Source organism: Vespula vulgaris, chromosome 22 (genome assembly GCF_905475345.1).
Source record: "Vespula vulgaris chromosome 22, iyVesVulg1.1, whole genome shotgun sequence".
Taxonomy (NCBI): domain Eukaryota; kingdom Metazoa; phylum Arthropoda; class Insecta; order Hymenoptera; family Vespidae; genus Vespula; species Vespula vulgaris.
The window spans coordinates 3,808,483-3,824,308 of record NC_066607.1 but is presented as its reverse complement, the minus strand read 5'-3'; the positions used below and the strand labels follow the sequence as shown (position 1 = coordinate 3,824,308).

Here is a 15,826-nt window from a genome sequence, read left to right as displayed (position 1 = left end):
TCTATTTGCGAAGCACTTCGTTTAGCCTAGAAAGTTTCTTTTTTTTTTTTTCAATTTGACAAACATTTGCCGAACATTTTTGTAGCTCGCTGTACGTGCGCATCGCCGGCAAACTTAGCTTCTTCGAATTTTACTATAGTCGAGTTACGACGCAGAAATTGAAAAACGTAGAAAGAAGTTCTCACGCAACGCGCGAAGCACGAGAAATTTCTATAGCTTCGTCCAAAACGAAATCGTTCCGATTGCTTCTCTCTGTTTTGACCGAGATCGAAGCGAAACTCGACTGGTTCTTTGTAATTTGGAACAAATAAAAATTCTGAAGAGAGCGAATCCTCGTTGTTAAAAAAGTAACTTTGTTTTCACTTTGGAAAAATGGAAAATGTTTGGGATATCGTCGAAGAATTCTCCTCTGTTACCAATAGGGTGGTAGGTAGATTCCCAAACGGGCTTTGGATAAATTTCCTACTATTTCGTCAAACACGGTTCGCGTCATTTCGGCCGTGCTGTACTGATTTATCGCTGGAAATGCCACTAAGAGATAGCTTTTCGGGCTTCTCCCTAGAGATTCTCAGAAAAAAGGGACTAGAAGAGATTACCGAGTAAAGGAGATAGGCCCTTGAACGACACGTTAGGATAGCGATTTCAATGCATTTAGATATTAACTATATTCCACCATTATTTCAATTATTATTGTTACGACCATGATAATGATAGTCGTACTTTTTATTAGCTTATCCGGTAACGCGAGGTGAACAGCCGCACGTTCTTTATCGAAATTCCACTCTTCGCGCTCTTTCGACTTCTGATCTAGGAATTTCAAGGGAATTCTAGTTTCGATGGGTCCGGGTTCGAGCATTCGACCGATCGTATCTTTCCCGCCTCTACTCGGAGGTTCGCCTGGAGAAGATCCAGACTGCGCGAACGATCCAAAGGAAGAAAGAGGAAGAGAGAGAGAGAGAGTATGATGCATATTACATAGAGTATGCGAGTACATATACCGTGACAAAGTGCCCGATGTCGAGGAAAGCCGAATCCTGCGGTGAACGCAGCAATCTCGCTCTCGTAACGCTTCCGTGGGACAAAGAGCATCGAAGCAGATCCGTAAAAATGGAAATCGGCGTGTGTGGTTTTTGAAAGCGGTAGCTCGATCGTAGTACACTCACCGACTCCACCATCTTTGCGCTCGACCTACCGGACCGAGCTGGAAACCGTAATCTAACTATTGTGTTGAAGCTGTGACGCGTGTACGCAGATAGAAACGTGTTTCGGCTCGCGAACGACCTCGCTACGAGCTTGTAAGCGGAAATACGAATTTCAAGCTCGTGGCATCACACTTTGCGGTAACCGCTTTCTTCTTTCATACGTATCTACGATATATTTTTGAGGACGCGAGCGAGAAAGGGAATCGTGTACGCGTCGAAAAGTAAGAAGGACCGCGAAGAGGATTTTAAAAGTAAAATTTTGGAGAAATACGTTCGCCATTTTTTTATACGGGTATAAAAAATTTATATTTTCATTCGCATCACTTTAGCGAAGAAAACAAAAAAGAAAGATCGTAATTAAGAAAACCCTCATAATACGACCTTCGAACGTCGCATATTTCGTTGGCCATGAAAATTTACGTTGTTGTTGATGTCCGGTAGAACAGAAAGGAACAGAGGGTACTCGTGTTTACATCGAGAAGTTTCTCTGGTAAGAGTAAATATGTGTATTGTCACGAGGAAAAGGTTGGCCAGGTCGGTAGGAGTAAAAGAGAGAAAGAGAGGAGGGAGGGAGGGGGAAGGAAGGAAGGACGAAAACGTTTGTGTCGTTGCGTTGTTGTCGTCGTGTAGTAGGGAAGGTAGCTTTGAACATTGAAAAGTACGCAGACGAGAGAAGTTCCGTGTCGAGACACGTCGCAGGGAATTCGCACGACGTTGTGTACAGCTACCAAATCCATATCGCGTCTCGTTCCTACGACAAATACGAACGCAGTCGTACCTGTTCCTTCCTCCGTCGTACACGAACTAAGGTACGTACGTGAGTCTTCTATCTCTCTTTCTCTCGTTCGCGTGTCTTATCGTTTCCCATAGCTTGTGTGCGAATCCATTCTACCCCGGGCGGATTCACAATGCGAAAACGTTACAAACTGCTTCTCTCTGTCTCTCTCTTTCTCGTTCCGTGCCTACTCTCTTGTGCAATGTGTGTTATTGGATTTGTTTGAAACTTTTCAAATTCGACCCAAGGATGTGTCTAAGGTGGAACGTGCCGAGACACTCGAGACGTTTCCGAGGAGCACCTAACGCACGAAGAAGGAAGTAGCTACTTTGAAACGTTCTCACGATTGCTCGACCGACTTAAGAAATTCCTGTCGCCTTCTATTATTTCCATCGAATATCGGCCCAAACGGCTTCGGATAATATACGGAATATTTTTCTCTTATCCAGCGTCGATCGCAACAACGTAAGTACCTACGTAGCCGCGTTGTTACCCCATTTTTCTTTTCACTGAAAATGTTCTCGTCGCTGACTATCGAAGACGATTAAAATATTGATTTTTCGCCGACTGAAATTCAACGAGTCCTTCTTATTCATAGAGTCAAGTTGAACTTGAGATCACAATTTCTAAACAGTTCTCGTTCGAAGAGCGTAAATATTTTCCGTTTCATCGTCAAATAAACACGAACGGTAGATAGATCTAGAAACCGATAGATAAGGATTGCCGCAAACGTCCGTAGAAGTACGATCGTCGGATATTAATACCTGACGTAGGCTCTGCCGTGTTGACCTCCCTAATTTACCTATCATCGATCAAATATATATTCAATGTAGAAACGCATGTCGATGCATTAATGACGTTTGCCTACGGATCTATCGATACGTAGTACCGAAACGTTGGATTCGGTAAGATCTCAAATATCCGCCGAAACGTTCACCCAGCATCGTTTAAAGTTTTTATTTCGTTTTTCTTTTCGTTCTTTCGTTATCGATTTCTTTTTTTTCTTTCTGTTTTCTTTTTTTTTTTTTTTTTGAACAAATCCTCGTTGCTCGAATTATTTTTAAAGGCGAATACTCGTTGATAGATCGAAGCGAGGAGGATTTTCGACGAGCGTCTTTGCGCTCGTCCAGAAAGTAAACAAAAGAAACCTGTTGCGTAGTACGATAGAATTTTAATTAAACGAAAATTTTGGAACGTTCGATTGACTTTCTCGAATTGTTTTTATACGACTTTACTCGCAAAGTATTTTCTAGTAGTAAATACAAATACTACGATCTCGTAACCTTCGTTCTGTCCGCGTTCCGACGTTGGAAAGTATACATCGAAAAAAGAAAAACAATCGTATTATATAAACATTTAGACGTAGTTTTACCAGGGCGTAAGCAAATTTAACGAATAAGAGGCCGACATTGTTTCGGGAAAAGTCATTGAGTTCCAGGAGACGGAGCGTAATTTTTCATGGAAAAGTCGAATCCCGTTACCTGCATTCGTTTCTTCGTGATCTTTTTATGGCCGTTAATTATCTCGGCGCGGTTAGCCAAGGATAAAAGGGTGAATAATCATTTTGTTACGGAACGTTTACGTTTCTTTAACTTTAAAACAGAAAACGTAATATTTTTCTTTAGAAACGTTAAATCTCTCCAGAAATGCAGGGAAGTAATTAATAACGGCGAATCAACGCATTGAAAATGTCCTTCCATTGTTGCTTTATACAGTCCAATTGTGCATCGTGTCAAATGCATGGAACATCTCTAAAGAATTGTGAAAAAAAGAAGTACGCGTCAAGGACAATGAAATAAATTGCCTCGACGTCGTCGTTAATTCTCTAACTATGCTGCGAGTAGATGCAAGCGAATGCTGCAAAATTTCGATCGACTTTGTCCGTGTCGATAACATCGTATTCAAACGCTTGATGTAATTAGTCGAATGTCAAGAAAGGTTGCGGCGAAACGTAAGAAATATTTTTCTAGGACGAACCTTAAATTGAACTCGTAGATGTACTTCGTCAAAACGTAAAAACACAATGTGCCCGTGAAATATGGAAAAGATGGAGTAAAAAACGTAAAAGAAAAAATTTGCATTTATCACATTTTTGTCCGAGCTCTCGTCGAGATTTTTGTTTATAGAAACCCTCGCTCTGAAGTTTCTTTCTCTCTCTCTCTCTCTATCTCTCTCTATGGTAACGAGATACATGGCGTAGGAGAAGCGGCTAGCAGGTCGACATCACCACACCTGCCTCGTTTTTCTCCGAGCTTGCAAATATGAACGGACGATTTAATACTACAGATGCACGAATATATTTCTCCGTACCTTCTTTTCTACGGCAACTACGACTTTCCCTGCTCGCGTTTATCGTTAACGCGCGACTCGAGAGCTCGGAGAAATCGTTAAAATTCACTACGTGGTTCGTTCGGTCGAGCGATAATTGTCGTCTCACCGAGTACTCGATTTTATGCTCGCCAGACCGTTCGTTCATAAGGACGCTTCTAACATATATGCGCGCGTACGTACGTACCTACCTACGTAGATCGCATCTGCGTACGTCGAGGAAGCAAAAATCACGTTTCTCTTATTTCGTTTAATTTCTACCATATTTATACACGAATACGTTTTTAAATATCGTTCGATCGTTTACAATTCGATAAGAAAACTCGAAGTGTTTGGTATCCGGACCGTGAAAAAGCGTGACCGATCTACTTGTCGATCAGGATCCGTTCCGATCGTTTCGCTAAACAATATCGTAAGAAATAAAAGAAAAAAAGGATGAATCGAAGAACGAAGAGCCTCGGAAGTCACATTCGAGCAATCTCGTGATTGGAGATTCACCGTGGAGATTTCGTGCGTGAGGGATTTTCGAAGGCCGCTCACTGTCCGTCGAGATAAACCCTCTTATTCCCTAAGGAGAAACGCGTTTCCCGTTTATTCGCCGCTTTTTCCTTGATTTCGTGACTAGAGATGGAGGGAGAGTCTCGAGTAGGCATATCTCGAAAAAAGGGGAGCAAAAAACGAGGGCTCCTTTTTTCCTCTACGACCGGATTGCATCTTTTAAAGCGATTATCTTTTTAACTTTTCAGCTCATCGCGGTTAATCTCTGCGGACTTGCGGATCATCGTTCGAACATGACCTTCGCACATTTTAATGCGATTTCAAAGGACATTTCTTTTTTTTTTTTTTTTGTAAATTCTTAATGGAGCAAAAGAAATAAAAATTATCGGAAGAAGATGTATGTGCATCCTAATGACGTAAATCGTTGAAATCGAGAAAGAAAGAGGAAATAATATTTATACGGCGAGCGTTACGAATAAATTTGTATTGCTCTTGATATCCTCGCACAAATCGTGCTCCGTAATTAGAAACGCACTCTCGAAACATCGGAAATTGCCAAGCACGGCGACGTCCAACGAGAATGTGAAACAGAGAGAAAGGGAGAGAGGAGGAGAATGAACGTCTGTCGCGGGTACACGTTTTCTTTTTCCTCTTCTTTTCATCTTCCCTTGCTCTCTTAATCTCTCTCTCTCTCTCCCCCTCTCTCCCTCTCTATTTTAGCATTATTTTCAACTCGGTCGAGAGGTATCACGAGCACTCTTCCATCTCAACGGTCTACATCGGCTGCTTGATTAAAAATAACACGCGTATATATGTATATGTCACGAAACACTTTCCATTTTATTATCGCCTGAAGTCGAAGCGTTTGCGTTTCGACGAGCAAACGAAACGACTCGCTTTATCGCGACATTTTTTTAAACGGCCGGAACGAAAATTCTCACCTTTCTCTGGGAGAAAAAAAGAAATCTTCATAAATCGCAATGGGATCGTATAAACTTTCATCGGCGAAACGAAACGTTATATATGCTTAGAAATCAAAAGCAAAGATTTTTTTTTAAGCGGAAATTAGTAACAACTATACGGTAGAATTTTTTTCCGAATAAATTCCAACTATTTAATAATAATTCGAATTTCTTCATTTAGTAGCTGCAAAAAATGTCAAAGATAACGATTTCCAATAAATTTATACGATCCCTCTAAAACTCTGAAAAATACATGAGACGTAATACAAAAACTCGTAGATATAATTTGTCGATCTTCGCACGCATTTTCGATAAATCGAAAGAATAATAACGGGAGACGATCGAAAAAAGAGAAGAGAATATTGTCCTTTAAAGCGTTCAAAAGAATATAGCAGGCACGGATTCGACAGGTTCGGTTGCCCGTAGCAACCGGCCAAGTCACGCGATGGATTTCGTAGTAAATGGTAAATGGTCGGTCGATGATAAACGGCGAGTGTGGTTCTCGTGGAAATACGCTTCGGTCATAACGTACGCCCGACCGAAAACAGTAATCCGTCAATACATCCTGCTACTACAGGACGGCTTTCCGTCACTAATCACTAATTAGTCAATTAGCTCACGCAGTTTTGCTAATAACGATGGGCGTACCGAGTTACCAACTGGTTTGGTGCACCTGCTGCAACGACGACGACGACGACGACGACGACAACGACGACGACGACGGATTTGACGAGTGGCACTGTTTCATCGATAGTATTTCGATTATGGTACCTACCGTAATTACTATTGCATCGACAAACTTGGCATCTTTCGTATGCTCGCACACATGTATCCGTTTATACTCGCACTTTCGAGGCTCGTTACATGGTCCTTAATGGATCGCGATAAAGGAGTTGATCTCGTTAATCTTTGCCTTTTACCGAATCGAATTTCAAGAATTACGCATCCGTTGTAATTTCTTCGAAATATTTCCGTCGATGATCCACGATGATCCTCTATACGAAATCGTCGAGAAAAATTGTCCGAGATATTCTTCAATGACTATTCACGAACGCGGACTCGAATCTTTCGGATTCTTTAAATAATGCACAGAGCATCCGATACAACGGCATCTTTTGGAATCTTCGTCCTTTGGAGCGTCAAGCTCGTTGCCCGTCCGTGCCACCTGCTCGTGCAATCTCATCGCAGGGAACGACCGGTTACGCGTCGGGAAAAAGCGCAAAGTAACGCCGAGAGACGCGATTCGCGAGGGAGTCGTGTCGCTGGTAAAAAGAGGAGGAAAAAAATGAGAAGAATAGGAGAAAACGGAAGGAAAGATTCGAAACGACAGCCACGATACCTTTGCCGAGTAATCATACCTTGTGAACTTTTAGCCTTCTCTCTAAATTTCTCGCTACTCTTTCGTAAAATATTCACCTCCTGATTATGCGATCTCGCAAATATTTACGTTACCGAAGCGGACGCGTTCGACCGTTCACAAATAACGGTTTAACAGTTGCCTCGAGAGATCGATACTTCTGCTTGTCTTTTCGCTTTGACTTTTGCGTCGGCAGCCTCTACGCGAGCTTTGGAGCAGCATCCCGTGGCTATCTTACAAATTTTGGGAAGCTAGTTTAACCCTTAAGTCAATAATTAGCGAAGACTTAATGAGGATCCAACGCGCGGTTCGGTAAATAGCCCTTCTAATAACACCGATTAATTAACACGGAAACTTTTTCTAATGATATTTTTCTTTTATCCCGTGGAAAATATCCTGGAAGCTGAAGCAGGGTCTGGAGAAGAAACAAAAACAGCGTAAACAAAAACATCGTCGCGATTCGTCGAATCTTGCCTCGTCGATGTATCGAGCTCGCCTTCGCTCGTTCGTTTAGAAGCACTTTCCGTAATCTACGTCACCTTTGTACCGCTCTCTATATAAATACCATACACGTCGACATTATTATAGTTTACTAATCGTTCTCACCGTTATTGCAATAATGAAATTGCGCAGAAAGTCCGTATGCATTGGTGACTAGGAGACGTACATAATATACATACGTCAGAACGTTCGGATTCTCAACCGTTTCTGTGTTCGCGAATTCTTGCATTAGGAATTGTCTAGAGGAACTTTGCCGTGAAACTCCAAAACCGAGAACATGCACTAGGGCTTGTAGTGCGTTAACTCTAAAAGCGCGTTACCACTAACGGCAGAGTAAAAGGGAGAGGGAGAGCGAGAGCGAGAGCGAGAGGAGAAGGGGAAGAAAGGCAGAGTGCGAAAGGCAGAGAAGCAGGAGGGGCAAAAGGAGCCGTGGGGGGTTTGCGATAGGTGGAGGTGGGACGGGGAAGGAGAGAGAGGGAGAGAGAGAGAGAGATAGCAGAACATAGTTGCCATCTGCGTTCGCTCTGAATTATAGTCGTCACAGTGGCGAAGTAGGAACTAATTAACAACTGACAACGGCAACAGGATACTCCGCGAAATCTCTCGTCGAAGTTATCGCACTTACAACGTAAAATCATTTTCTCCCGACGACTTTCGTCCCTATTTATCGTCCTCTTCGGTCAAAGGAAACGACAAAGCACTCTTCTTATTTTATTCTTTCCTCTAATCGACGAGTACTCTGGCTCCTCTCTCGACGCGACGTTAGGAGAGCGCTTCGGATCGACTTTCGAAGAAGGAGCCAAAGTTACAACGACACCTTCCCTACTCGCTTTCCACGCGGAGAGACGAAACGCGCTTGGGACGATGAAAAATGCTCCCAAAACTGTTGCTTTGGATCGACTTAACGCAGCTCGAACAATATTTCTCACTGTCGCGCACCGCGCGACAAGTATTGTCCTATTCGAGGAATCTTGCGAATGAGTTCGGTGGGTTCCATCTCTCTACTATCGATAAGAAGACGGCTTTGCCATCGAAAGATTTGTTGTCCTCGACCTCCAGGCATCCGCGAGGATAACTTATCGAGCGACGTCGCCGGACTTTGCGACACTTCTTACGAACTTTTCACGAATTCCTTCGGGAACTCTTCTCGGACCGGTCCTCTTCTCCCTCGAATTTCATCATTTTCACCCTCGTACCGAGAAGCACCGAGCCGTAAGGCGTGAGAGGAAGCGTCGCATCGACCTTTGACTGAATTACGAGGGAAGAATAAATTCGGATTTCGCGGGGCTTCTCGGCGCTTTCGACTTTACGATCGTCGATTCTTCGACGTCGAAAGTCCGCTGCGCTTTATCACGGGGTTTATTCTCGGTTGCTTTTCACGCGTGACTTTTGCGACGGAATAATAATCACGTACGATTTTCTTTACGGCGAATCCATCGAGATCCGTCGCCGACGTACGAATTTCTTTCTTATCGATTCTTACGGCTTATTTACGAGTCGTCGACGAAATCGGCATCGTCCTAAAAACTGGAACGTTCCGTGCGGATCGAGTGGATAAAATATCTCAGTCGTCGTTTGCCCGAGCGCAACGCGGAACGTCGAAGCTCCTTCGGAGAGAAAATCCTCTCGGAGTCGCGCGATAACGACGGCGACCCGTCGTCGAGATTCTCCTCGTCGGCCGTGCGCGAAGTTTGCGATACAATGTTGAGTTAACCTCGTGTAAATAGCAGCGGCTAAAGCTAGACGGATACCGTGTCGAACAATACCTCTTTGTCGGCTATAGCAAACGGCTGTGTTTCTCATCTCCCAAACAAATGGCGTTGTTTAGCTATGCAATAACGATATCCACTTCGTCGTTGGTATTATTACTTGTACGAGAAAAGCAGCTGTTCTACTTTGGATCCGTTTCACGATGTACGTACATTCCCGTCCGCGAAAATTAATCTCTCGCGAGCGCGAGTACGACAGCGACGAGTTTATTTCTCGGAGATTCGCGGATAAGTTCGCGATAAAACCATATTTATACCTTTCGAAATATCGGTCAGGGTTCGACATCCGAACGTGTTCCGTACGTATCGCGTGCGAAGAAAAGACCAAATAGAGTCGTCTCGTTGGGTCGGTTAAGCCCGTCGGAGCGATGATATATTTCACTTAGGCGTTCGCGACGTTTTGCGTTTAGACGCGACGTGTTTACGATTCCGTACGTAAACTGTCGCGCGCGTCGTCTTCTGAAAGCGATTAGAAGCGTCGTCGTATTTTATTGCCGACTCGTACAAAAGAATCATTAATTTTTCATTTATGATTTTTCAACGACCGTGACGTTTAGGAACGAACGTTTATACGCGTCGTAAACGTCAGTAAAAAGATCCTCGAACGGATCGTACGTTTGGCCGGGAAGAAAACATTTATCTAATCTCGGAGTCATTTCTCCCTTCCTTCCTTCTCCCGTTCGTCTTGTAACACTTTGTTTTATCGCTTCGACGATCGTAGCGAAAAAGTACATATTTATACAGCAGCATTTACTCAACGAGTCATACGTCGTAACGGTCCAAAGTATCTCGGCGCCGCGTATTCGATCGAGCGGCTACGGTGTCTCCTCGTAAATAAATTCGCGCCGGATCGTTTTCCAATTGTCGCGGTTAGAAATCATTGAGAGAGGACGAGCGAATAAAAACGATCGGACGCCTGGAACCATCTCGGAACGTGAAAAGACGTTCGGATTCTCGAAAGATAAGGAGAACTAACGACGAGAATGACGCTCCTTGCAGATGACAATGGCCGATACTTGGGAGTGCTCGTAGAGCCGAGGAGGTCTCTCTCTCTCTTCCTCGACCGCTCTCTCCTTCTTCCTCGTCGAGAGAGGAAGGATCTCATCGTTCGAGAGGGAAGATTGCGAAGGGCGTAGGAGAAGAGGCAACGCTTTTAAAGGCGACTCTCGCCTTCTCTATTCTCACCGCGTCCTCTTCTTCCCGCTGCGCGGGATTTTCGAAATTTGCCGGCACCTGGGAAGGATCTATCGGTGAAAAGGGGGACTGCTTCTCGAAAGGAAGAGAGACGTACACGTTTGTACTTACATACGTATACATATATAGATATAGCAGCGTCTCTTTGATAGCGTCGATGTGATCTCTGTCTTACGGAGAAGTACGTTGCTTGCGAGTAGGTGGAAGAGGAGACGGAGGAAGAGGAGGAGGAAGGGTGGGGACTCTGGGTACTGATAAGGGCTTATCCAGAGATACGATGGCTGCCGACCGAGCCGTTCTCGTCAGTCGTAGCGTTCAGGTGCCGTCGATGAGATCGTCGTCGTTCCGCTTTAACTACGGTGATATCGTCGCGAGTTCCTCGGCGCGAGTTCCCCTTTACCAAGCGGTGGTATGCTGACTTGTCGTTCTCTTAGCGGGACGACCAGCGACAAAGATAGATAGATAGTCTTCAAGGATATAGATAGATAGCTACGTAGATAGATAGATAGATAGACAGACATAGCGAGAGGGAAAGAAGGGCAGAAACGGACGAAGAGAGAAGAGAGAAGAGAAAGTGGGACGTCGAGAGGACCGAAAAAGATTGCGAAAGGTAAAGTGAGAAGAGAAGAGAAGAGAAAGGAGAAAGAGAGAGGTGCTACCGCGGGAGCAAAGAACGATAACGAACAATCGCAACCGTGGAAGCTCTTAATCGTCGTTTTCACGGCGCCTCGAGTTTTTAATTTGACGCTTTAGAGCGCGAAGTGGCCAGCGGCAAGAGAGCCAACGTTGAAGACTCGAAAGTGAGAGAGAGAGAGAGAGAGAGAGTTAGAGAGCGAAGAGAAGGAGAAGGAGAGGGAGAGTGAAGAGCGGAAGAACGCTAAAGAGTAGGAAAGCGAGAGGTGCGAAGGACAAAAGCCTTAAGAGCCGTCCCAAGAGACGAGTTCTCTTTTCGCGCGCGTACTCTTCTCGGGCCGCAGGCTGCTCTTTTCCTCTCATGACTTCTCTCCTCCTCCCCCTCCCCCTTCCCCTTCCCCTTCCCCTCCTCCTCTTCCTTTTTTCTTTCTCTTTCATGTTCTCTCTTGAACGTGCAATTCGCGGGCTAAATTATTCACGGCGGTCTCTTTGACGATCCATCGATCATCGTGCCTTTCGTAGATCCAAACTTGAACGATTCTTCGTCGTTTTAATCTTTTTTCTCTCTCGTAAGATTTTTTTCTCTACTCAAAAAAATATTTTCGAATATCTTTTTCCCCTTGTCGTTTCTTTTGTTCTGGAAAAAAGATTTCTCTGCCTTTTTCCGTTCTTTTTCTTTGCTTCACACTTCTTGCTTTGGAAGGAAGGACACGCGAGAGACAATAGAAGTTGGTGGATGTTGCTTCACGAGGCAGGAAAGTAAGATCCGAAAAGATGGAGAAGAAATGAAATTGAGAAAGAAGGGGAGAAGAGAAGAGAGAGAGAGAGAGAGAGGGAAACGTAAAGAGCAGTGTCTCCTTCAATTCTCTCTCTCTCTCTCTTTCTCGTCTTGCCTCGTCGTTTTCTCCTTTCGCAAGCACACAAGCTGAGTTTCTAATTAAACTTAAACTTTTAATTGACTCGTTGTAAAGCAGTTCTTCGTGAAAGGCCCCGCACGTAGGAGCGCTGAGCTCGTTCCTTTTCCCGTTTTCGCTCGTTTCCTCTGATATTCCCATCGTCACCGGACCGTTCACTCCTGCTGCTTCTTCTTCTTCTTCTCCTTCTTCTCATCCTTGGTATATTTCGAATAAGATATATGCGAGATCGGTTTTGTTTCCTTTAGCTTACAAAAGATACGATCGAAAAGAGGCGAGAAAAAACGATAGCAATGAGAGAAAAGAGATAGATAAACGAGGAACGATGATCGTTCGAGCAACCATCGATTTAGATCATTTCATTTGCAAATAGATTTACGAGTACGGTATTACGATAGGAGATTTCGTCGACGTAAATCGATCTCGAGTGTCTCTCGCTAACGACATCCTCTTCGGATTTTACTTCACAGAAGTTCCAGTGCCTTCGGCCGTGCGATCTCGGTTGAACGAACGTTTGAGGACGAGCTGGATTAGATAAGGATATTCGTCAACGACAATCGCGAATAAAACATTTCGTAGGATCATCGATCGTTCGCGAGTGTGCGGAGGCGAAGTGCCGTTCGAGTTTCGTGCATATCGGGTTATCACGTACACACGATTATATACCTATATATATATATATATCTATACATACGTATATACACACACATATATATATGTATATATATATACTTTCGAGGACCTTCGTCCTTGATCGTATCGATTCGTGAATATTTGCCGGCAGAGTTTGGGGGTTGAAAACCTTCAAACCGTAAAAGACAGTAATCCTGTCTTCCTTAAGGATAAACGAGGAGGAGAGAAGGAGGCACCGAGAGCCGGTCGCCAGGAGAGCTCCTATGAAAATGCTTCAATCGCTGAACGCTCTGGCGGGGAAGATCTCGCCGAGCTCGCCCACTGACAGCAACGCGAACAAGGTGCACATGCATAACAACAACAACGTCGTGCATCATCATCATCCGTATTCCAAGCAACAAACGCAACCCTCGCCTGCGTCGCACTCGAGCAACAACAGCGATCAAAAGGAGAACACGTGAGTACTATTGCGATATTCGATCCTTATTTTCGCTATTTTTCGTTATCGTTTATGTACGAGTATTTTCATAGGAAATAGATTTTTTTTTGTTCTCTCGTACAATTATTTTCATTTGAAACATCGTCTACGTATTTTCAAACAAAGCACGAGAAGAGGTTCAGTCCGTTCGAGCAAAACGCGTCGAGCATGTCGCGGTGTAAAATCGGATTTAACGCTTCCCGTTATCCGCTTGTATCTTCTTTTGACCTCCTATTACTCTCATAATTCCATTGTTCTTGAATGCCGAGAAAAGAGACTACTCACGGGAACGTATTCGCTCGTGAGTTGTATGTACTTCGCGTCGGACTAAAACTAACGACGTTAATTCTTTATAAATACCCGTACTCTATGGAAATCTATTTTTTCGTTCGAGAATTATCGTTTTAAAGATTTTTCGATAAATTCCGGTGATACTCGATAACCGGTTAATCAAGGAATTATTCGCGAAACTAAAATTCTACTTTCTTTTAGCGATCAAAGTAGTCTGGAAAATACGACTCCTGATATAGATACGATCGAAAAATGACGCGAGCGTCGTGGTTTTTTCATTTTGCGTATTACGCACGAAACATATCCCGCGCATGGATGTACACCTTCGTTAGAGAAGAATAACGCGGCTCTTCAACGAGTTCTCTCGAGCTTTCCAACCGTAAACAGCAGGTACCTACGAGGAGAAAAAAGCAAAAAAGAAAAGAGAGACTCACCCTCCTCCGGTACATTACGGTGGTGGCACGCCGAAGGGAGGTGCCCTTCTTCATTATTTCGTTACGCCACGTAAACGCGCTCTCTCGTAGCGCAGTAGCTTCTTCGTGGAACGGAACGAGAGTGAAAGCCTAAAATAACTCGCCGACATTCCTCGATTCCAGCCGCCCTTCTACCTTCCAACCCCTCGATATATGTACAGGTACATACATATATATGTATATATATATATATATACACGCATATATATAGCTATATACTTGATACGTTTCATCCCTTCCCCTTGGAGCTGTCCCTCCATCTTCTTCTTTTCCTTATTCCACGATCTTCTCCATGGACGTGAATGTCGCTAAAATATGTAGCCCGTCTCCGGTAAAATGCGCGATTCGAAGGGCGGAATTCCTCGACGGAGTACGGAGGGATACGACGACGAAGCTCCGATAAACGCCTTGGTCTTCTCTCTCTCCTTCGCCTCTTCACGAAGCATTCTCAGAGAGAGGACGCGTCCTGGCACTCTGGAATTAATTCCTACACGTCGACACCCTTGATTTCTCTCGGCGCCGATATAGCGTTCCTGTCGAATTCCAGCGCGAAAAGGAGGATCGTTAGCGACGTTGATTAACCGATCCGTTCTCTGTCTCTCTCTCTCTCTCTCTCTCTCTTCGGGTACCAGATTCTTCTCTCTTTCTCTCATTTTTTTTGCTCTTTAATTTCATTGTTTATTTTCTCGCGCGAGTTATTCTTTTCTCCTTCTCTCTCTCTCTCTCCCCCCTTCCGCGTCCTTCTCTTCCTCGTTTCTTCTTCGCTTCTTCGGTATGCTCTTCGATGTTAAAAGGACGTTAGGCTCTCGTCGAAAGGTACATTAAATAGGCGTGCCACCGTAGGAGAAGTTAGACCCATGTAACCTGTATCGCTCTGGGGAGATATTCGTTTAACAAAAGGGTCGTAGTCGAGGTGGTTGGGAGAGAGATAGAAAGAGAGATCGTAGGAGGGTTCCCTTATCTAGATTCGAAAGCCCTACCTTGGAACGGAAAGTACATCGAAATTAATTTCAAGCCGACGACAGGGGCGATATCTATCTTTCTACCAAGGGTACGTTTAGCGAGAGCAACAGAGAGATCGAGGGGGAGGGAAAGAGAGAGGCGAAGATTATACTCGTATTTGTTACGATCTCGTTTCACGGAAATAAATACTTACGTAACCGTGCCTCGCTCACGTCGATTACACATCGATAAGGATTCTTATCGAATTTGTCTCTTCGCGGAATTGCGAGCGTCGTGCGTTCGCCTATACGGCGCAAACCTCGGATAATCGCGGCTTTGCGACGATCTCGTAAAATTCTATTCTTTTGCGACACGCAGTTCTTATTCGTCGACATAGGCACGTGGATAGATAAATACGTACTCGCGTACGTAGGTACTCTCGTCCATTCGCGCGTCTCGCACGGTTTTACGAATAGTCGCGAAGATTCTTATTCGTATTTTCGCGATTTCGTGAGAGTAAGAAGAATCTTGATAGCTCCTCGCGGATAGTCGTGTCTCAGCTGGATGATACCGCTACGTCGAGCGTGTACGTTCTTCTCGGCGCGAGCTTTTACAAAAATTAAATCCATATTCCGGCAGAAAAGAAATATTCCAGTTTTCCCAGGTCGTACCGGCGTAACGTTCTCGTCGGTTGCCATCGGAAGCATCGAGGAGAAACGGTCAAAATCCGCGTGAAGCAATACGAGTGCAATCCGGGGTAGTAAAGTCCCAGGAAGATTTATAGAAGCCACTGACGGAAATCGAGACGTCGACTATAGAAAACTCGTGATACCATTGTTAGGTTTCATCGCCTCAGCATCTTTTGTAGCAGAGCCA

At 44.3% G+C, this 15,826-nt stretch overlaps 1 protein-coding gene across 34 annotated transcripts in view; it reads left to right on the top strand.

The window, feature by feature from the left end:
- The window catches only part of LOC127071589 (CUGBP Elav-like family member 1), a 253,175-nt gene that overhangs the window by 24,585 nt on the left and 212,764 nt on the right, over positions 1-15,826 (top strand). For 27 of the 34 annotated variants that reach the window (XM_051011019.1, XM_051011036.1, XR_007785149.1 and 24 more), the window contains one exon: positions 12,975-13,223. In XM_051011019.1, the coding sequence (XP_050866976.1) occupies positions 12,975-13,223 (249 nt within the window). Of the gene's footprint in view, positions 1-48; positions 2,443-10,391; positions 11,486-12,603; positions 13,224-15,826 lie in introns of those variants that run through there. The other 7 variants (XM_051011034.1, XM_051011030.1, XM_051011032.1 and 4 more) reach the window with 7 other exon arrangements.